At 41.1% G+C, this 22,643-nt stretch overlaps 1 protein-coding gene across 1 annotated transcript in view; it reads left to right on the top strand.

Annotated features, from left to right (window-relative positions):
- Positions 1-20,276, top strand: part of CTSE (cathepsin E) — a 27,106-nt gene extending 6,830 nt beyond the window's left edge. The window contains exons 5-9 of the mRNA XM_019649575.1: positions 13,468-13,667; positions 16,167-16,289; positions 17,428-17,569; positions 17,670-17,768; positions 19,548-20,276. Of these exons, the coding sequence (XP_019505120.1) occupies positions 13,468-13,667; positions 16,167-16,289; positions 17,428-17,569; positions 17,670-17,768; positions 19,548-19,712 (729 nt within the window). The 3' untranslated portion in view covers positions 19,713-20,276. The remainder of the gene's footprint in view (positions 1-13,467; positions 13,668-16,166; positions 16,290-17,427; positions 17,570-17,669; positions 17,769-19,547) is intronic.
- Positions 20,277-22,643: the final 2,367 nt, after the last annotated feature.

Genomic DNA, 22,643 nt, shown 5'->3' with positions numbered 1-22,643 from the left:
GAGTGTGAGATGTCACACGTAAGTCCAGAGCAATGAGAGGAGAGTCTGGGGCACTAGCTGGGGGAAGCTGGCTGAGGAAGGGCACACCTGTTTACAGAAAGAAGGACAGACAGCATGAGGGTGTCCATCCAGGGTCAGAAAGACTAGGGCATACCCTGAAAAGGCAGAGGAGGGTCAGTGGGTGTAAGGGAAGCAAACATGAGGGATGGTATCATGAAATAGCCTGAGATTTAGAGTCCAGTGACCTGGGTCTCCGGCACTTCCTAACTGTGTAATCTTAGGACAGTTATTTAACCATTCTGAGCCCCGTTGTCTTCATCTGCAAGATGCACATTGCATGAATACACACCTCGCGGGGCTGTTTAAGACCTAAATGTTCAGACTGTTGTTTAACAGTAGGTAATAGCTACGTTGCCTATTTTCAGTTGGTCTTACCTGAACAGGGCAGTGGTGTGGGGTTGTCCAGGAAGGCATCGCTGACTCTGGAGTCCTGGAACCTACAGTTGGTCCAATTCATCTCAACAAGGGGTCCACTCAGGGGATTCTTGTCCCAGGTACTGAGGTTTCTGGGACACATGGTCCCCTTTAGCTGGAGGCAGAGTTTCTCAGAGGTATTTAGCAGCAACTGGCAGACACAGGACCCCAGGGAGCTGGCACCTGTCTTCTCCTCCATCTCTTTCATTCCTCCACGGGAACCTGTTAGATGGAGAGAATGTTAGAATCTCCCCCACGGGAGGGGAGGGCCTCAAAAGACATTGAGATAGCTTTTTTCTTAAGGAAGCATCTTCAGATAGGCCTTCCCCAAGCATATGGTCCAAGGTCAGCTCCCCAGCCTCTCTGTAACATCACCCTCTGATCTATTAGTATCGGTATCTGAATTACCTTGATCATTTATTTGTTTACTTGATGATTGTCAGACTGTCATTACAAGAATGTAAGCACCACAAGAACAGACACTTTATCTGTTTTGGTCATTACTCTGTCCCCAGTGCCTAGAACAGTGCCGCATACAATGAATAGATTCGATATGTATGTGCTGAATGAATGAATGAATGAATGAATGAATGAATGAATGCCAGAGACTCCTTGTCATAAAGTAGGTAAGGATTGAACTGGGTAATCCAAGTTTGGAAAAAGAGGAGCTGTGCCAACCAAACACCCAGATCAATGTTCTGGAGAAGCCTGGAGGAGGTGCTCTGCTGGGTATGTGTGACCCAGGGGAGAACGTGGGGAAGGTTTGCACCCGCAAGCCTTCTATTCTGCCTCAGCCTCCAGCCCCCGCTTCAGATGAAGAGAGAAGTGTGTTTAAGGCCAAATGAAAGAGGATCTGTCACCCTCTGTCTTCCCACCCACCGCCACATTCCCCTGAAGGCACCTGCAGGAGCAGTCGGGAAACCCCCTGCCTAACAAGATGGGTTGGAACCAAGAGCCCAGGTGACATGGATGAATCATGTAGCATGCCTGGACTGTTTCCCTATTTGGGAAATGAGGCAAGAGTGAGAAAACAAATAAGGCACGACTACAAAAATGACTAACATTTTACACAAATTCATCACATTGTTCCCTTCTAGTGTCCCCTTTGTACATGTCACCTTATACATTGTACATTTCTTCTAATATAATATTGCTCAAGGAATAATAAGAACTGTTTTTTGGAGGATAGCCTTTCTAAGTGTTAGGGATTGTTTTTATTTTTAATTTTGGAAGGAGGAGAGTACATCATTGTTTTTCAGTTTGGGGCTTCTAAACGTTTTTGTTTTATTAGGTAACATCCATATGGTTTAGAATTGAAAAGGTACAAAAGGATATCGATAGTCCTTGAAAAGCTGCTTTTCCACCCTTCACCGCAGCCCGCTAGCTCTCCTCCCTGGAGGCAGCAAGCATTTCCAATTTATTGTATGCCTTATGTATACACAAGCAAACACATATACACACAGACATATAAACACACACACACAATATAGCTTTTTTTCCCTACAGATGCTATATAGATTACTCTGCCTCTTGGTTCTTCACTTAATAGATCTTGGAGTTAATTTATTACTAATATGTACAGAACTTTCTCATTCTTTTTTTTCAGCTGCTGCGTGTTCTATTCTATGGATACCCACCATTTATTTAATTGGTCTCCCAGTAGTGGACGTTTAGATTGTTTCCAATTTTGCTCTTCAAATGATGGTGCAATTATTAAACATGTACATTTTGTACATATGTGAATGTGTGTAGATTTAGGGGACTAGTTATTGAAGTAGTTTTGCAATCCAAATTTTAAGAAGTCAGTGTTACTTTTTAAAATTCAAAATGTAATGTTACCCAACTGACTACCCATATTATTAACTATATTTCACTCTAAATGGCTTTTGGCTGTTTCCAAAAATCAAAATGGTCCTCGAAGGACAAAGATCTGAGACTACTGAGGGTATTCAACAGAACTGCCAGTGCCTCTAGAAGTTGTTCTCCTTCAGAATCCAAATGCCATCAGCAACACTAGAATCAGTGGAGCATTTCCCTGGGTAACTGTGATGGGTGGGACGACCCTCAGTGACATGGATATTTCCAAGTATTTCAAACAAGATTTACTAAGTCCCAACCATACCCCTTAAAACCCAGGCTATAAGGATGAACAGGGCATGGCCTTGCCATCAAGAAACTGAAGGTGTAGGATGGCAGGCAGTTCTCAAAGTGTGGTCTGGGGACCCCCTGGGGGTTTCAGAGATCCTTTCAGAGGTTGATGACATCAAAACAATTTTCATAATAGTACTGAGATGCTGGTTGCCTGTTTCCCTCTCAGTCTTGCTCATTTGTACAGTGCAGTTTTCCGAAGATTACATGACATGTGATATGGCAACAGACTAAATACAAAAGCAGATCTAAGAATCTAGCTTTCTTTTATCAAGCCAAGTATTAATAATTAATGATATTGGCAAAAATGTAAAATAATGCCTCTCTTCTCACTACATTTTTTACATTTTTGAAAATGTTTATTTTTCATAAAAACATGTTAATATGCAATGGTTCTAGTATTATTTTATTTCTAAATATTCTTAGTTTTAATTTCTAATATGGTAAATACAAATAACTATAGCCTAAATATGAGGTCTGACAATTAAGTTTGCAAACTCGTCCTAGAAAAAGTGCTACATACCTCATTGCTGAATATCACTACAGTCACTTTTGAGGTACTCCCCTTGGGAAGCTATGCACCGATGTCAGTGCCTAGTCCACCCTTCAAAGCAATTTTGGAACTCTTTTTCTGAAATGGCCATCAGAGCTGTTGTCATACTACATTTGAGGTCCTGAATGTCATCAAAATGTATTCCTTTCAATATTTCCTTTATCTTTGGGTGAAGAAAGAAGTCATTGGGGGCCAGATCAGGTGAGTAGGGAGGGTGTTCCAATACAGTTATNCAAGGTGCTCGCTGTCTAGTTTGGGATCTAGGACAGACGGGGGAAATTTCAGCCAACAATATACATTTGCCTGTAGATTCCCAAAAGGCTTATCATGAAGCACTAAACCTGCATGCAGCTCAAACCTTTTCCCATAAGCTTTAGACATACCCCCATCACAAGGACAACATGCCTTCTCATTGTCCACATAAACCGTTGTCAGATTGTGCCTCTAATTCGGGGTTGGGATAGACAGCACCCTAGGGAACAGTTTTAGGAAAGGGGGTGCCTTGCTCTCCCATCCCTTCAGGCCACAGAGTACCCACTTTATACTGGGTGAGCCCAGATTCTGGACCACAAGGAAAGAAACTGAAAGTGAACTCTCAGCCCTAACAGAACCGGTTACCTGTCTCCTAGGCGAGCAGCAGCCGCGGGAGGAGCCATCCATGTTGAAGAGACAGCTGCTGTCACTGCAGTCTGCACCCCGCCCTACCCCATCCTCTTTGCCTTGCCCCTCCCTTGAGAGCCTCTTCATTTCCTCCACTGCCTGGCTGGGCTCAGAGGGAGACTCACACCAACCCCTAAATGAAAAGCCAATGGCTGATGCTGCTTGCAGAGCAATCTTCCGTACTGTGCAGGCGTGGGCCTCAGCAAAACCACAAACTGAGATTTGCTTTAGATTCCCTAGCATTTTTTGGAAATTCTTTCTCCCTTTCTGCAACCCATCCCTGTGCCCAGCCTAAGGTCCTTCCTTAGCTATTCCTGCTGACAAATTAATTCATACTAAGTCATAAATGGCTCAGTGGGTCATCTTTCCCAGGGATAGTTGCATTTTTAAAGACAAATAATCAAAAGGATGACTAAAATTTATTGAGTGCTGACTAGGTGCTAGGCACTGTGCTAAAAGGGTAATGCCTCANGCCACATTCACATAATTTTTATTACAGTATATTGTTTTGTTTTGTTTTATTTTACTATTAACTATTGTTAATCTCTTACCATGCCTAATTTATAAGTCAAACTTTATCACAGGTATGTATGTATAGGAAAAAAACATAGTATATATAGATTCTGGTACTATCCATGGTTTCAGGCATCCACGGGGGGGTCTTGGACTATTTACCCCGTGGATAAAGGGGAACTACTGTGTATGCCCAGGCCTTTGGGGAAGTGGAGGCTGACCCAGTCCTGATGAGCATGGTTCCAGCTCTGGGGTGGTCCCAAGGCCAGCAGGGCCCAGGCTTTATCAACATCACTTTAAAGTGGGTGGTAGCAGGACGTATGGCGTGAAAAAATGCCAGGAGCAAAAACACACCATCTATGTAAAAATATCACATACAGATAAAATAACATACTCTATTTTCTAATAGAACATATGTAAACGTACAAATGACTACGCATTTAGGCTACATCACATCCCAAAATGATCATCATAATTACCTCTGGGAAGCAGAGAAAGGACTGAAATGGCTGGGAAAGAGAATGTTAGCCTTTAGCTTGTCTCTTGTCTGCTGGCTCTCCTGGGTGGTGTGGGTCAGCGGCCAAGTCCACAGCAATTCCAGTTTCCGTTGGTCCCTCCTTCGGGTTTCCTGGCTCCTGGGCCAGCTTCATGTTAAACCCTGTGACATACAGTGTCAGCTTGTGCTGCAGGACACCCCCATCATTGAGGCTTAGAGGCAGTGAAAGAACAATATAGGTTCTAGTCCACCCTCAACCTTGAAATTCCAGTTCACCTTCCCCCAACAGATATCTGTCTTTCTGCTGACTGCCAAAACTACAGGCACCAAGACAGAAACACCTTCTGAACATAAGCTGTTTAACCAGCACCTACATATAGTACAATCTAGAATACAATCCTCTTTATATATAGCTCCTAATGGCTCTGCTTCTCTTATCAAACCCTAACTGATATAGAGAATGAAGATATGGCATGCCAAAATTTATGGATGCAGCTAATGCAGTCCTTAATGAGACAATTATGGCCTGAAATGCATATATTAAAAAAACTGAAAATCAAAGATCTAAGCATGTATNTATGTATGCAAATTTCAAATCAGATTTGAAATATATGTAATTATTAATGCTGCAAAACATTCTAAATGATGAGGAAAATATTGGCATGCTCTTGTCAAACACATAATAAACACAATTCTATTTTTAGAAAGACATTGTCTAGCATTCAGAGGATCATCCAAGAAGATGTATGAGCATTATAAGAATTTTCTTCATTTGCAGATATCATAGATTATTAATAGCATTATAGCAGAACACATATCCAGGATACACCACCAAATAACACTATACATTACTTAGTAAATGTAAAACAAAAATCAAATAATTAAAATATGGAAGATTTGTTAACTGAAATCATTTTGAACATTGTAAGAAATGCTAAATATTACACAGCAAATAAATGAGACACATCTCCTGGTGTATGGCATATAGAAATTATTTTTAAATATGTAAATTTTCAAAATGCAAATATACCTATATAAAAACATTAAAAATATTTTTTTCCATGGTAGAGACTCAGCAGGAGAAGGATTATACAGATTCTTAGTAGAGCACCAACAAAAAACACTGAATCTTGGCCATAATAATTTGAGGGGTCAGGGATATGACAACAATAAAAAAATTTTATGACAAACTTAATGGATTTCAACATAAGATCCTACAAAAGATTCTAAGGCTGCCCATTCTTTAAACCTAGCAGTGAATAATATAGCAAAAAGTTCTTTAGACATCACCGAATTCTGTTATATCATCCAAGGACTGTTTGACTTCAGTAAAATGCTAGAGTGTTGAAAACAGAATTACTTGTAAATATAAATTTGAGACTACTCAAATTTGGAAAAGTCCATTTGAAACCACTGTGACATGAAAAACTCAGTTAGAGGCAGTACAGAACATTCTTTTAGAAATCGTTGATAATAGTAAAGATAGAGATTCTAGAACATAAGTCAAAGCTATACTTTTAAAATATATTTTTAAAAATATATTTGCTCAACACCAATTTGGCATAAAATTTATGACAACATATGACAAATTTTTGACAATGTAAACATCAAAATAAGCAAACATCGAAAGTTAATGTGCTTAATGTCTTTGAAAACATCAATGGGCTTAAGAAACTCTTGGGGAAAAAAACAAAGTTTTAACACAACTCAAAGAATAAAGTTTATAAAATATGCATTATTGATGCTAAGCAAACTTCAGTCTCTTGACATTGATCCCAACTGCTCCAAAATAGAAAGTACAAGAAACAGGAAAGAGAAGACTCATTTTAATTGTGACTCCTATGACTAGCCCTTTTATAATCCAAAGGTCAATATCAGAATCACATTTTTTTTCTATATTGGAAACAGCAATATCTCTTTTTAAAAAAGGTTTATAATACTCAAAGAATCTCATGACTCTTTTAGTATTCTAGATGACATGTAAAATTTGAAAAATTATGAAAAACATGAATTTCTACAATCATTAAAAATATATGACTGAAACTAAAGAACATGGTAGAAAATGTGATGTAAGAGGATCTAAAATCTTTTAACTGCTTTCTCAAATGTAGTTGACTCATATAAAGTGCCTCAATATATTTGGAGCAATAATATATTGGACACATTTTACTAAAACCATTGTAGCTCTCAGAATACATCAACCTTAACAGTATTAGCCACCAGTGGAAAATGTAGCTTCTCAGATTTAAAATTAATTTTAAAAAAACACTTAATATTCACAATGTCACAGAAAGACTTTCAAATCTAGTTACCATTTATTTCTATAGAAAATAAGATATTGGAACAAGCATTGAAATTACCACACAAAGTTTTGTTTTCATGAAAATTATTTTGCGACTGAAACTATCTTATGACAAATTGTTATATCCCAGAGATTTTGCATTCCTAATAATTGTAACAAAAACACTAACTTTATACTATTTTGTATTCAATAATTTTATGTATATAATTTACATAGAATCAACTTATGTTTTTGCTTTGTTATTATTGAGAAGTACATAATCTACTAACTTGAAAGCTTCTACTTGAGAACAGGGTACTTCTTTGTTACTCCTACGAAGGTGCCATGGGAACCAGTAGGAACTCTGCATCTTCTAGTGATTCGTGAAAAAGTGACTGGGGTAGAGGTCAGCCAACGAAGCCTCTACTTCTCTCCTAGGAGCATGTTATCTCACATATATTATTATTGTGCATGAATCTGCCTGACAGTAACCAATGTCTCCCAGCCATGCTCAGGATATTGTCCAAAGGCCTTACACAGGCGTAAAAGGCTTACCACCTGGGCCCTACCCACTTTTCCAGGTTCATCTCTTAGCAATTCCTCTATACTTGAAGCTATCACCAAATTAAACTTCTTAAAGTTCCCCCCAAATCTGTGCTCATCCTTGTACAGGCCCCAAGACACCTTTCCCTGCCTCCTACTCTTCCACTAGCACTAAGCCTAGATGTCCCCTCCTTCAGGAAGTCTTCCTTCTTCAATCCCCACTTTTCAAGGTTACTAGGCTGGGTGATGCTTCCCCCATAGAACATTTGACCATAGCACTTGTCACACACTGTTATAATCTTCTATAACGTGTCTGACTTCCCCACTGGACTGCAGCCCCTCCAGGAAGGAGCCACATATCATCAATCATTGCACACGGCTGTAAACCCAATTTCCGGCACCTAACTGTTGCTCAAGAAATGTTTGGACAAAGACACATGCAAATGGGCAGGTGCATACATCTATAAAATGAGTTTCATCTCACTAATAATTGAAGAAATTAAATTAAAACAATTGAAAACCATTTTTTAAGCAAATGGAACTACATCAAACTAAAACATTCTGCACAGCAAAGGAAGCCATCAACAAAACAAAAAGACAATCAACCGAATGGGAGAAGACAATTTGCAAATGATATTTCTGATCAGGGCTTAATATCCAAACTCTATAAAGAACTCATACAACTCAACAACAAAAAAACAAATGACCCAATTAAAAAAATGGGCAGAGGCTCTGAATAGACATTTTTCTAAGAAAGACATACAGATAGCCAACAGGTACATGAAAAGATGTTCAAAATTACTAATTATTAGGGAAATGCAACTCAAAACCACAATGAGCTATCACCTCTCACCTGTTAGAATGGCTGCTATAAAAAAGACAACAAACAACAAGTGCTAGCGAGGAAGTGGAGAAAAGGGNATTGTATGTCAACTATAAGTGAATATATATATATTATATAGTCATGGGACGTGGAGTATAGTGTGGGAGTGGAATCAAGGGAATTGTAATAGAGATGTATGATATTGCAGGGGGAAGTGGGGCGGTGGATTGGGGGAGGGGGATTGTCACCTCGAGGGGTAAAAAGTATAACTATTGCACTGTGTTGTACAGCTGAAACTAATTCTAAAAAAATGTGTATTTCACAATAAAAAGTAAAACTAAAAATGTTAGCAACATCCTTGCAACAAGTTGGCGAATTTAATTGTCAGACCACATAAGCAATAGCTCTTTGGGTTTCTTAATAATTTTTAAGAGTGTAAAGGGGCCCTGAGACCAAAATTTTTGAGAATCGCTGGTCTAAGGACTCATGGTGTTTCTTTATCAGAAGGAAGAAAAGGGGAACTTCACCAAGGGTGTGGTCTACCAGGGGGTTCAAGCCAAAAGACACAAGAGAAGCAGAAATAGGTGTTCTCATATAGCAACATATGTCAAGGAGGACAGATACTCTCTTGTCAGAGAAAGTCTCTCTGGGGCCTCCTGGCTGGCAATGTGGCAGCTGTGTAGACAGCTCTGCCAGAAGGGACAGAGCTCAGGTGTGGGGGCAGCAAAGCCCTGAGGTCAAGGGAGCCTAGAGACAAAGCAAAAGCCTGTGCCAGACCGCTGCCTCCCAGCCACCATGATTCCAGGGGTCACCCACCCTGCCCAAAGCACTTCCTCACTGGCTGCTGGTGCCTGAAATTCCAGTGAGGTCCTTCATTTCCCTTCGCCAAAGGCAATTTCAATCCAAAACAATGCCAAGTATCATTCAGTGCCACACAAATGTGTAAATAATCTTATGGGTGTTTAAATAGATTAGGAGGTTGCACTTTAATAAAACAAGAGAGTGTGTCTGTGGCAGGTGTGGAGAGGCTGGGTGAAGGGGAATGGTTATGGAGAATAAAGGCGACCCAAAAATATTACATAAATAGAACATGAAAGCCATGCACAGACCCATGCTGGCAGAGTGCCACCAACAGAGAAGTTTGATCAAGCTAATTCTGGGCAGCTAAAATTTAAAAAAAAAAATCCAATCCAGCCAATTTTATTTTATTTTATTTATTTGTGTGTGTGTGTGTGTGTGTGTGTGTGTGTGTGTGTGTGTGTGATGTACCGATCAGGGTAAGGCAGGTTGCAGGGGTAGAGAAGATCTGGACATGGGCCCTGGGCTCAGAGAGTGCTAGCCCCTCATCCTCCCACTCCAGTGTGTAAGGGAAGATATCCATTGACTCCAACAGTTTTAACAAAAAGCAGGTGTACGGTAAGTACTAAAATAAGGTACAAACAAAGGGCTATTGGATCAGAGAGGAAGGACAAGTCATTTCTAACTTTGGTGATGAGGGAAGGCTGCCTGTAGGAAGTGGCACTTGTGCTAGTCCTGGACAATGGGAACAACCCCTATGAACATGGCTGAGACTATGAGATACCAGGGTGCTATGAGACAAGGCACAGCAGTTGAAACATGCAGTCATTTCCCCCTGAATGAACATCTGAAATCATTAATAAGAGAAGGAGCACTGGGCACCTAAAAATGAAGGAAAGCTGTCACCTAGATTGGAGGAAGGACGGAGGGACACAACCTTGGGAAGACGGAGTGCAAGAAAGACAGTTAACAAACTAGACTTCAAGAACCCTGTGTGGACTGAGACCATGTTCGATCTAATTCATCTTCTAAGCACAGAGGCCAATGCCTGGGGCATAGCAGGCCCACAGGAAATGCTTGCTGAACTGATGAAAGGTCGGGCACACTCCTTTTTTCCAGGCTGGCCACAGATGTGCTGCTGTAATCAAGCAGGGCCATCTGAAACAGGGGAGGACGATGTTCAAGCAAACTTCCTCCTAGTTTCCTCTGAAGCAAATATTCTCACCATTTCTTGGATTTTAAATGTTTTTCTGGTTGTTCTGCAAAATTTCATTTCTCAAAATAGTAACGCTGTGTCTTCTTGAGGTTTATAACAGAGCCATTTATTGGTTGGGGGTTGCTTTAAAAATCACCTTTATGTTTTCAGTTTGCACAGTGGCTTCTTTGCAAGCCTCAAACAACTGCCTTCTGAATGTCAGAAAATCAGAATGTCAGCCTTTTGGGCTCCCACAGAAGGTCACCAGTGATCATGTGAAACTCGCAACTGTCCACAGGTGACTTAATAGGAACTCATCCAAATTCATCAGAATTACTGCCCTGTACCAGCCCTGTACATATACTTCATTTGATTTGGAAAAAATAATACCATTTTTTAAGAAAGCACATTTTATCAAGTGCCAAATGAAAACCTCATGCACATCTCATAATTTCATTTACTACTCAGAACCGGGACATCTCCTGCGGCCGCCAGGTAGCAGTTGGAAGGATTGGGTGTACTTACCCCCATTTGTAGATGAGGTAACCAAGAATTCCTAGGGAGTGGTGAGTCAATTGCCCAAGGTCACAGCAAATAAATAGCGTTGACCAGCATCGAAATGCAGGTCTCACAATCCCTTCGCCTGTCCTCCATTTCCTATACAGGTTGTTTCTACGTACATGGGAGCACTTTATTAACTGTAAAGGCCACATAAGTGTTTAGAGTAGCCCAGGATGGTCATTCAAGTTGTTTATTGTTCAAGGACATCTCAAGGACCCACATCTTAGACTTCATTATTATTTTAATTTTTTCCACATTTTTATTTAACTACTAACTCCAAAGGTAGGTGAGTTATATATTCTTATGATCATAATTTTCTGACAGACAAAAATAAAATATCTTACCTCACAAAATTTGTTTCTTATGATAAATGGATAGTAAGATAGAAGACTTTTTCTAACAGTGCTGACATTTACTTGCTTCATAAATTGAAGTAGAATGAGTTTGATAAAGACCTTGCTGATTTAAAACATCTACAATAACTAGTGCTTCCAAACAAGGAGCTGCTTTTCCACGTGTTGTTTTGATAATTTTTTTAAATCTTCTATTAGTATTCGTGTATGGCTAAATTTGAAATTTTGCGTTACAATTCATATTGTCTGCCTGAATGGTAGCTCAGAGTTCCTAATTTTAATCTACCAGATTTTCGTTACGACATAACTCACTTTTGTAGTAAGTAATGTTAATTTATCGTTACATATCCACGAAGTAATTATTTTATATTCATCCATTAGAGACTTATATATAAATAGCTGCTAGTTAAAGCATAGCTATTGTTTATGGGTTGTTAAAGGAAATTTCTTCAGGACAAAAATTAACTGTAGTTAAATTTCATAGCTTGCTACATATTATTTTTTAAAGTTACAAATTCTAAAATAAAGCACTAAGCTCATATATTATTTCTCCCAAGATATTGGAAAGAAAAAAGATATTGAACCAAAAACAGGAAATGAAAAGCTGCCTACCGAAGAAATGAAATAAAACTATTTGTATTGTTGAATACAGGGAGGAAAAGGTGGAACGCCAAAAAAATAAAAATAAAAGAGTTCAGAGCCATTGGTTTCAGTGAATATGAATATGACACAGAACTGGGAGCAGGATGTGAATTTACCTTTCAGTTCCATTTAGTTCCACATGACNAACTTTTAGAAAACAGGAAAATATCTTCATGACCTTAATGTAGGCAAAAATTTCTGAAACAAGTTACAAAACAACACTAATTAAAAAGGGGAAAAAAATAGATAAATTTGACTATATCGAAAGTCCTATCTTCTGTTCATCAAAAAACAAACAAACAAACAAATAAAAACACCATTAGGAGTATAAAAGCACCAATCACAGCCTGGAAATGTTTGTAATACATAATCCAACAAAGGACTCGATTTCAGAATAGATAAAGAACTCCTACCAATCAATAAGAAAAATGCAGACAACCCACATCACAAGAGAAGATATCCAAATGTCCAATTTCATTAGTCATTAGGAATACAAATTAAAACCACAATGTACCCAATCCATATACACTAGAAGACTGAAATGGGATACAAGGTAAGACCCAGGTTGCTGAGGATATGAAGCAACTGGCAACTAGAGTTCTCAAAACAGTGGTATTTGAAATGTCAATTAGTACAAATCCCTTAGGAAAACTCTTTGTCAGTATTTACTGAAGTGAGATGCTTGCATACCCTATGAGCTAGCAATTTTACTCCTAGGCATACATCTTACAGAAATACCCACATGTGTTCACCCGGAGACACATACAAACTGTACTAGTGGGCTGTCGGAAAAGTCATGACACATTTTTGCAACGAAAAACAGAAAAAATATGTCATGACTTTTCCGACAACCCAAAATTAGCAATAGTCAAGTCCAGGAAACAGCCCACATATCCATCAAGGTAATATGGATAAATAATGATGATACAGTCATACTGTGAAATGTAATGACAATGAACAAATTAGAACAGCATGCAATAAACATAATGTTGAGTGACAGAAGGCAGATACAACAGAATTCATACTGTATGATTCCATTTACATAAAATTCAAAAATAGGCAAAGCCAATATATGCTGTTAGAAGCCAGCAGACCAATTACTTTTGAGGAAATTGCAATAACTGGCAGGGTATATGAAACGGCTGCTGAGGGGTTGCAATGTTTTGTTTTTTGGTTTGGGGGCTTGCTCACATGGGCGTGTACAGCTTTTGAACACTCATTGAACTGTACACTTATTGTATTATACTTGAATAAAAAAGGTTCATATTAAAAAATCAAATGGAAATATGGAAAAAATCTTCGTGCCTATTTAGTCAAGAAAAGTTGAGTAGGAAAAAAATTAGCTTCAGGACAGGGGGAGTGTCCAGGAATCTGAGACCCTTGACGAGGTCTCCTGTGCAAATTTCCTTTGGGCTTTCTCCCTTCAGGTGGAAGGACTGACTGTGGTCAGCCAGCAATTTGGAGAAAGTGTCACGGAGCCTGGCCAGACCTTTGTGAGTGCCGAGTTTGATGGGATTCTGGGCCTGGGATACCCTTCCTTGGCTGTTGGAGGAGTCACCCCTGTATTTGACAACATGATGGCCCAGAACCTGGTGGATGTACCCATGTTTTCTGTCTACATGAGCAGGTGAGACCTGTCAAGGCTGCCAGGTTAAGGTCAATTATGACGACAGGGAGACAACATGGTGCAGCTGAAAAAGCACAGCACGTGAGCTGCATCTCTTGCTTGGCCAGCTGTGTAATTTGAGGCACACGCTTAACCTCTCTGAATATTGAGGAATTGGGATTTGCCTCATAAAGTCATTGTGAAGAGTGCTTTGTAAACTGTACCACACTGAATTAATTTAAGGAATCTCTTAAATTGGATAGTCATTTATGCAGTGAATAAATACTTCTCAAGCCCCTATTATGTGCTGAACATGATGGTAGGAACTGGGAACACAATGAATCAAGAAAGACAGTCCTTGCTCTCAAGAAGCTTGATTCTAGTGGTGGGAGGCAGGAAAAAAATTTAAAAGTAAGCTGACAATAAAATAATTGCATGTTAATGGATGGATAAATAAAATGTGGTATATACATGGAACAAAATATATTCAGCCTTAAAAAGGAAGGAAATTCTAACATATGCTACAACATGAATGAATCTTGAGGACATTATGCTAACTGAAATAAGCCAGTCACAAAAGGACAACTACTGTAGGACTTCATTTATATGCAGTATCTAGAATGGTCATAGTCATAGAAATAGAAAGTGGAATGGTGGTTGCCAGGGGTTGTGGGGAGGGGAAAATGGGGAATTATTGAATGGTTATAGAATTTTAGTTTTACAGGGTGAAAAGGTTCTAGAGTCTGGTTGCACAACAATGTGAATATACTTAACACTACTGAACTATGCACTTAAAAATGATTGAGATGGTAAATTTTATGTGTATTTTACCAATTTATACTTTTTTTTTTTTTTTTACTTGCTCATTGTAGTTGAAAAAGTTCATGAAGCTCACCTGCCTCTGGGCATTCTTGCCTGGAGTCCTGGGAGGGTCATCTCACCCTCTCCCTATACAGGGAAGATTTCTTACCTTTCTGACTCCTTCCCAGGGAGGCCTAACCCGAGCTTCTCCTGTTTTAGCAAAAGCCCATTCCCCTGTTTTCCTAGTCTATGTGGAAAGTCTTGACTTTCCTCTATCAAACTTCCTCCTCTCCTGCATGGCTGCAGTTGGGACAGGCCCCGGGCAGAACCGTGAGTAAGGGTGCAGGTTGTCTGGACTCCTCCACTTCACCCTTTCAGAGCCTTCTGCTCCCTTGCAGCCTGGGAAGACGAGAGCTGTGATGAAAAACAGTAAAGGCTTTGCAGTCAGACTGACCTGGATTTAAATCCTACCACTTACGTTACTTCATCTCCCTGAGCCTCAGTTTCCTCAGATGGACACTAGGGTGATGTGAGAATTAAATAAGGTTAGGCAGGTGAAATTCTTAGAACAGTGCCTTACATAAAGGCCACCAACAAATGTTAGTTCTTCCCCCCACCTCTGTAAAATCACTTTCCTAAGAGTCCCACAGATATCCAATTCCCTTCTCCTTTACTACCCTGCCTTGCAATGCCCCAAGTTTTGTTGTTTGGTTTTTGGTTTTTTTAGATTTTATTGGGGAGTTAGGGGAGGGGAACAGCATTGGGGAACTGGGGAAGAGGAACAAACAAGTTGCTGTCCTTTTTGTTCTTCAGTCTAGTTGTGGAGGACGTCACTGTTGGTGTCATTGTGTTCTTCCTGGGTGAGGCAGTCGCTCACCAGCCATTGGATGGCCACTCACAACGGCTCACGGCAGCCTACGCCTTCGCTGGTGACTCAGGGCAGCCCAGCTCCAGGTTGAGCTTTTGTTCACCATCTTAGCTGTAGAGGGCACAGTGTCACTGGCCCTCACATGGGATCTGACTGGGGCCCGCTGCTCACAGCTGGCATCCTAAGCCAACTCTTAACCAACGTGCGACTCGGCCGGCCCAAGTTTTGTATTTTTTTTTATACTTTTCCTTCTGAAAATGAATCTGTTTTATGTCCTGTTTCCCCCAAATTCCATTAGGTGCCAGAACATAATCTGAGAAATCAACACCAATGAAAATTAATAAATATTCAAGCTCTGATAAGTTGTGCTGGGTTCACATTTAGCTTCTATGCCTTAACACAAGAGAGTGAATAATGTGAAGACAAACTCCAGACACCACCACAGCAATAGTGGGGAAGGTACTTGGAAAAAAATGTGTCCTTTGGGGGGTGCCTCGAGTCACACAATGCATGCACGCCACCAAGGGATGGTCCTGGCCTTGTTTCTGCATGAGTTCTGTGAGACCAGACCCATTGTCCCCATTTCTCACCTCCTTACCCTTTTTATGTAAGAAGCAAGGGGGACATTCACAAATCATTGAGCAGAGCTGTTTTCATCCTTTTGCCCAAAAGGCCCAGACTAATCAATTCACAGTAGTTAAAAGCCCAGGTGTCAAAGTCCAGGCTGTTATTTCTACCTGTCTAGGTACTTGGTGTGAGAGACCAGACCCAGAGGCAGAGTCCTGGCTGAAGCTCGTCCCTAGGGTTTTCCAGGGGCCCTTCCTTGACAATCCGCCTTTCTCTCCCTGTAGTGACCCCGAAGGTGGCACAGAGAGCGAGCTGGTTTTCGGAGGCTATGACCACTCTCATTTCTCTGGGAGCCTGAACTGGGTCCCGGTCACCAAACAAGGCTACTGGCAGATTGCACTGGACACGTGAGTCTCTTCCACAAAGTATAGTATTGAGGGAAGAACTCATAATAGGCACAACTCAAACTCTTTTGACTGAATTGACCCGAATGAAAGGACTGATCACTGAAAAAGGATGCCAGAAGCCGGCTGCGTGAGGCTAGAGTCTGGAGGTACTGGGCAGAGTGCAGGATAGGACAGCAGGGTGGCAGGCGCATGGTACCAACTCTCAGCTTCCTTCTTGTGTGCGGTGCGCCTTCAATCCAAGAGACAGCAAATACAAACACAGCCAACTTTTCATTCACGCAACATGAAGTAACACAGAGACAAGGGCTGAGTGACATGTGGGTGCAAAAGTGAACTGGACTCAGATTTTGCCTTCACAAACCATGTACAGAAGATGAGACATACGTACAAATGACTGCCACGTAAAGAGGAAGGTGCTTAGTGCTCCATGAGACGTACCACCAAAGTGGCCCCGCAGACAGCGCAAGACAGCTTCTATCTGAAGAACTCCTCAAGGGTGTCATGGAGGTGGCAGCATTGATTGAGCCTTCACACACACACACACACACACACACACACACACACACACACACACACTCACACACTTGGGCGTGGAGCAATTGGGAAGTGGGACTAGCTGCCTGACACATTCCTAGCACTGTAATAGACAACGCAGGAATTCAAAGAAATGTAACTCGAATGTCAGTTCAGCCAGGAATAAGTTCCTGCCAGGTGCCAGGCATGTGCTAGGCCCCAGGGATACAAAAGCAAAAAGCCTCATTGGTTGAACATCTACTGAGGGTTTTTCAGACTTTAGGGATTTACCCATTTATGGGTCATGGCATCATTTTAAGGGATCATGACCTACTCTGATAGACATATTAAGGTTAAGTACTGTTTCATGAAATTTTATTTGAGTGTATGTATGTAAATATACTGGGTCAGGAAGAAAAATGTATTTCCTGCTATGAATCTCAGTCAAAAAAAAATTGAGAAATACTCATGTGGTGATAGACACCAAAATGGAAATCATTAATATGCTTCAGCTATGAGCGAGCCCAGCAAGGGCTGAGAGCTGCGGGGCGCCTGGGGAAGCGTCAGGGGAAGCAGGATATCAGGAGCACGGGTGGGGGACTGAGCACGCTTCCTTTGCCCTCAGAATCCAGGTGGGAGGCGCTGTGATGTTCTGCTCAGAGGGCTGCCAGGCCATTGTGGACACAGGGACCTCCCTCATTACAGGCCCCCCAGACGAGATCAAGCAGCTGCAGAAGGCCATTGGGGCAGAGCCCATGGATGGAGAAGTGAGTGCCTGCCTGGGGTGAGGACGGGTGGGAGCACAGGGACCAGGCCACTCTTGAGTGATGAGAGGCCTCTAAATGGATCCTCTATGTTGTGTTTTAGTATGTTGTGGAGTGTGACTACCTCAATGTTATGCCAGATGTCACCTTCACCATCAATGGAGTACCCTACACCCTCCAACCAACTGCCTACACCCTGCTGGTAAGAACTGTTTCCTTATTCTGCACATCACAGGGCCTTTCCCACCCACCTGCCACTTCCCCTTTTTAAACAGACGCCTGCTCTCAGGTTGTATTTACCCCCCACCCCCGCCCCCACTCACCCCCCATCTTGTCCTGCTCTGGCAGTTCCCCTGGGAGGGACCGCAGCTGCCTATGGAGGAAAGACCTCTGGGCCGGCTCTCTAATTTCCTGTTCTGCCACAAAGCAGGAGCAAGCCTGGGACAAGTCATTTAATGAGGTTTTCTGATATTGTCATGTAGGACTTTTCAACTGACAAAATTTAATCCCCTCAACCATCAAGTCAGACTGGGGATGTTATTATCCCATTTTATAGATGAGGATATTGAGACTCAGAGAGGTAATAGTTCTAGATAGGAGCTGCTGGGTGGTGGGAGGTACAGAATAAGGTTATATCTCTTCCAACGTTCAAATTAACATTCTCCTCAAACAAGGAAATGCCTCGTTGCATTTAGTTTTTAAGTATGGGAGGTGAGGTAGAAAGAGAACTCCCAGGTGTTCTGGAAATCCATGACCACTTCACACCGCAGCGGGCCCAGGTTTTCAGTATTGCAGTTTTTTGTGACACACTTTAGTGCACTAACTTTGCCCAAGAGTCAACCACAGCATTAGGGTGAGTGCACCAGAAAGGAGGCATTAAGGTACATACACTGAGGGTTTAGGGACTTCCCTACACCCCTCCCCACAGCTTGATCTCCATTAACCCCTTTCCTAAGCAACCAAATATAAACAGATAATCAAAGTGAAAACAAATCTTTTACTTTAAAATACAGCTTTGTATCAAGTCCCCTAAACTCCTCCAACAGAGAAAATCTGGAGCTGCCTCAGTGAATACCATACTGAGGACAAGCTAGGCATTTCGACAGCCGAGTTCATCAGTCTATACCCTTCACCACTCCAGCACCCCACGCTCTCCCACCTTCACCCTACGTGACTCTCTGCTCACCCCTACGCCCTTCCCTGTACCCAACATGGTGCCATTCCCCTTTTCTGCCAGCAGATTTCAATCAGAGCCACTTGACTCCGTCAAGGATTCTGTAATAACTTTGTGTTTTTACCCCTTTCCTCAAGAAAGCGCTTTAAGCCCTCTGCAAATTTTCCTACTCCCTCATCAGCAACCTCAAATTTCAAACGGTGTTGAAAAGACCACACCTGCCTGTTAGACCCCAAGTCTTTGCCAAACTAAAAACTAAGTTGGAGGAGGTTACATTCTTCTCACAGAACAAGGTATGCCTACTTGTCTTACACCTAAAAGGAGCCACTCAAATGATTCTTCCCAAAACATCAACAAGAAAACAGCAGTGGCTAGCCATTTATAGAGCAATCTCTCTCCCTTAAAAAAACAATTAAATTGAGCTTCACTAGAAACTAAAGAAATCAGAATTTAAGCCAAATCTAACGTCAAACCTTTTGTTCTTCCAGCCATGCAACAAGGTTTTGGTTTTCCCAGTTGTGAAATGGGGGGGGGGGGGGGGACGGGGGGATGGGTATAATAGATAAACAAGTCTCAAAATTGTATAACTTAGAAGCCCGTGCCCACAAATATGAAATTGTGCAAACACTTTATTGAGTAAATAGGTAAAGGCGTATGAAAGAGGAAGAGAAGAACCAACCAACCAAAACTGTAAAGGAGCCTTGCGAGGCCATTCAGTGTGGCCGCCACCACCACACAGCATAATCTCTAGGCAGCTCTACTACCTTCTTCCCTGTATGTCACTTACATTCTTCTTTCCAACTCCAGGACTCTGTGAACGGAATGGAGTTCTGCCCCAGTGGCTTTCAAGGCCTTGACATCCAGCCTCCAGCTGGGCCCCTCTGGATCCTGGGCGATGTCTTCATTAGACAGTTTTACTCTGTCTTTGACCGTGGGGATAATCGTGTGGGTCTGGCCCCAGCTGTCCTCTAAAAGGGGCCTTGCGTCTGTACCTGCCTGTTCTGCGGACACCCCTTGGAAATCCAGCTGGGCCTGTTAGGTTGGGGCATTCTTCACACCTGGAAAAAGCCATTTTCAAATGAACGCACTTGTTCCAGAGCTACAACTTGAATTAGGACCAAACAGAGCATGAGAACACACACACACACACACACACACACACACACACACACACACATCCACTTCACACATTCCCATATACATACCACTGCTATCGCCATCACGATGGAGGAGCTAAGTGGTGTGTCCATACTTTTTATTGCTTTTTGCTAACATGTTATTATGGAAATCTCCAAACATGTACAGAAGCAGAAATTATAGTGCAGTAAATCCCTGTGCACCCTCATCCAACTTTCACAACCAAACCACACTAGTCAGGCCTGTTTTATCTGTACCGCCACCCACTTCTCTCTCCAGCCCTGTATATCTGCATTATTTTGAAGCAAAATTGTAGCATCACATCATAAATCATCACATCAAGGATTTATCCATAAGTCCTTCTAACATTCTTAAATACACAGTCAGTGTTCAAATGTTCCCCATTGTCTCATAAATGTTTGGTCATGTTTACAGTAGACTTGCAGTAGTCAAACAAAATCTACAAATTGCATTTATTTGAAATGCCTCTTCTGTCTCTTTCATCTGGAGAATTTACCACATTCTGAATTTTGCTGGTTGAAATCCAGAGGTGTCAGGTACTGTGGTTCTCTGAGCCCATCTTTCCTCTAAAATGGTAGTTGGAAATAGAGGCCTGATTTTGTGGCAAGAAGACTTCATAGATGGTACTGGGTATATGCAACTGTATCCCATCAGGAGGCAGGTAATGCCTGGTGCTTCTCTACTCAGAATGTTAGGACTAGTGAGTGGGTCCCAGAGTTGTCAGCCTCATCCATCCATGACAAATTTCTCTCCGGTATTTTACCTAAAGGTTTCAGCAGCCATTTAATAGTCATTGCTTAGATACACACTGCCATTAGGAGGTTGCAAAACAGGAATTTTTCTAATTCTATTTTTCCTCCTGTATTTGTTAGCTGGGATTGTTCTATAAAAAGAACACTTTCATCAACTGTTCGCTCACCATGAGGTACAGCTCATACAGGAAAGGCAAGATTACTTGCTTTTTCCCCCCTTTATTTACCAGTTTCAGAATAATAAATGTTTAACTTACTGCAGTTTTTTAACGTTCAAATCACCTGCCATTAGCAAGTGGGCGCCCCTTTGTATTAGTTCCTGTGAATTGTTTACTTGTCTCAATACAAAGAGATGTTCTGGGCCCGTTTTCCAAGGAGTCCTGGTTCCTTGCAGTGTGTTCATGTTTGTTGTGAGTGAAAATATTTCATAGTAAAAGGTGGGAGAGGAGGAGAGAGAGAGAGAGAGAGAGAGAGAGAGAGAGAGAGAGAGAGAGACTCTGAACAAAACCTCTTCACCTTTTGGGCCCCAGAGCCCATGCTGAGTGAGTCGACATGAAGAATCCGGGCCTGAGGCACATCCCCACTCAGGTGGGATCTGTTGCCACCAGAAACAACTTGCCTTTCTTTCGTTTTTGCTTTTTTCAAAGTTGAAATATCTTCATGGTTTTTCTTATTATAAAATATGTTAAAATCCTTCATGATCCTCCCCTCAGAGATAAGCATTATTATCCATTTTAACTTGTTTGATACGGACTTTGTTTTTGCATATATAAAGAGACAGAGATGGCTATTGGTAAGGAAACCTTGTTCTTTCTACAGAAAAAGGAACCATACTCATCTCTAAACTGCTCTTTTCATTTAACAGTAGATTCCGCGTCAGTACAGAGAGTTCATTCTTTCTCACATACATATGGTGTCCATTCATTTATCAAACCTTCTCTTAATGAACATTAGGTTCATTTGGGGTTTACTTCGATCCCATCCAATAATCATATATTTTGTGCCAGGTGTTAAGTGAGGCACTCTAGGACCTGTGAGATACCAGTAACTGGGACAGACCCAGGCTGTCATTTTGAGCAGCAGGATTTGTGGAGACACACCAGGCCCCCAGATAACGTGGATTCATGCCTGTGCACCACCCCTCACCAGACTGCTGACCTTGGCTTATTATGGTATTTTGCCATGTATAATATGCTCCCGTGTATAATGCGCACCCGCGTTTTTGGCCCAAACTTTCCGGGAAAAAAATCTTTCGTTTTAATTTTTTAACTCAAATTTTTATTTGTTTACACTTAGGTACTTGTTTTTTGTATTATAAAGGAATTTTATCATTTATTTTTTAACATATTATGGTACAAGAAATGTTATGTAACAATAATTACAAAACACAAGAACACATACAAGGTATGAGAAATTTTATGTACCGGTAACAAATTTATGATATTTACACATCATAGAAGGCCAAGAACCCTTCATTGTTGCGAGTTTGTCGTAAGTTCAACAAAAGCGATTATCGTATTCCAGGGTATTAATTTGTATATGGATATTGTTATTGATTTGTAGAGTTACTCTTTTAACTCATCAGCATAAATAAAATAATTAAAAACATTTATATAGATACGGAATTAGTACTACCCATGTATAATGTACATCCTTATTTTTCCCTCACAAGTTTGGTTAAAAAAAGTGCGCATTACACATGGCAAAATATGGTACTTCACATCTGTGATATCCACCTCACAGAGCTGTTTGGAAGAGTCAAAGAGCTTACCTGGGTGGAAGTACTTGGTTGATAATGTTTGGGTCCCTTCCTTTTAAGTATTATGGTAAAAGTATTATACATCATGGCTACACACATATGCATACTTTTTTTATTTTGTTTTTCTTTTTTAACTAAACTGCTTTCAGAGTTAATTCAGAACAGCCTGATCCAAATAAGCTCTCAAAGCCTTATGGCAGAGTGGTTAACAACACAAGCTCTGGAGTCAGATAG

The sequence above is a fragment of the Hipposideros armiger genome, unplaced genomic scaffold (assembly GCF_001890085.2).
Source record: "Hipposideros armiger isolate ML-2016 unplaced genomic scaffold, ASM189008v1 scaffold_134, whole genome shotgun sequence".
Taxonomy (NCBI): domain Eukaryota; kingdom Metazoa; phylum Chordata; class Mammalia; order Chiroptera; family Hipposideridae; genus Hipposideros; species Hipposideros armiger.
This window is presented reverse-complemented; position numbering and strand designations above follow the sequence as displayed.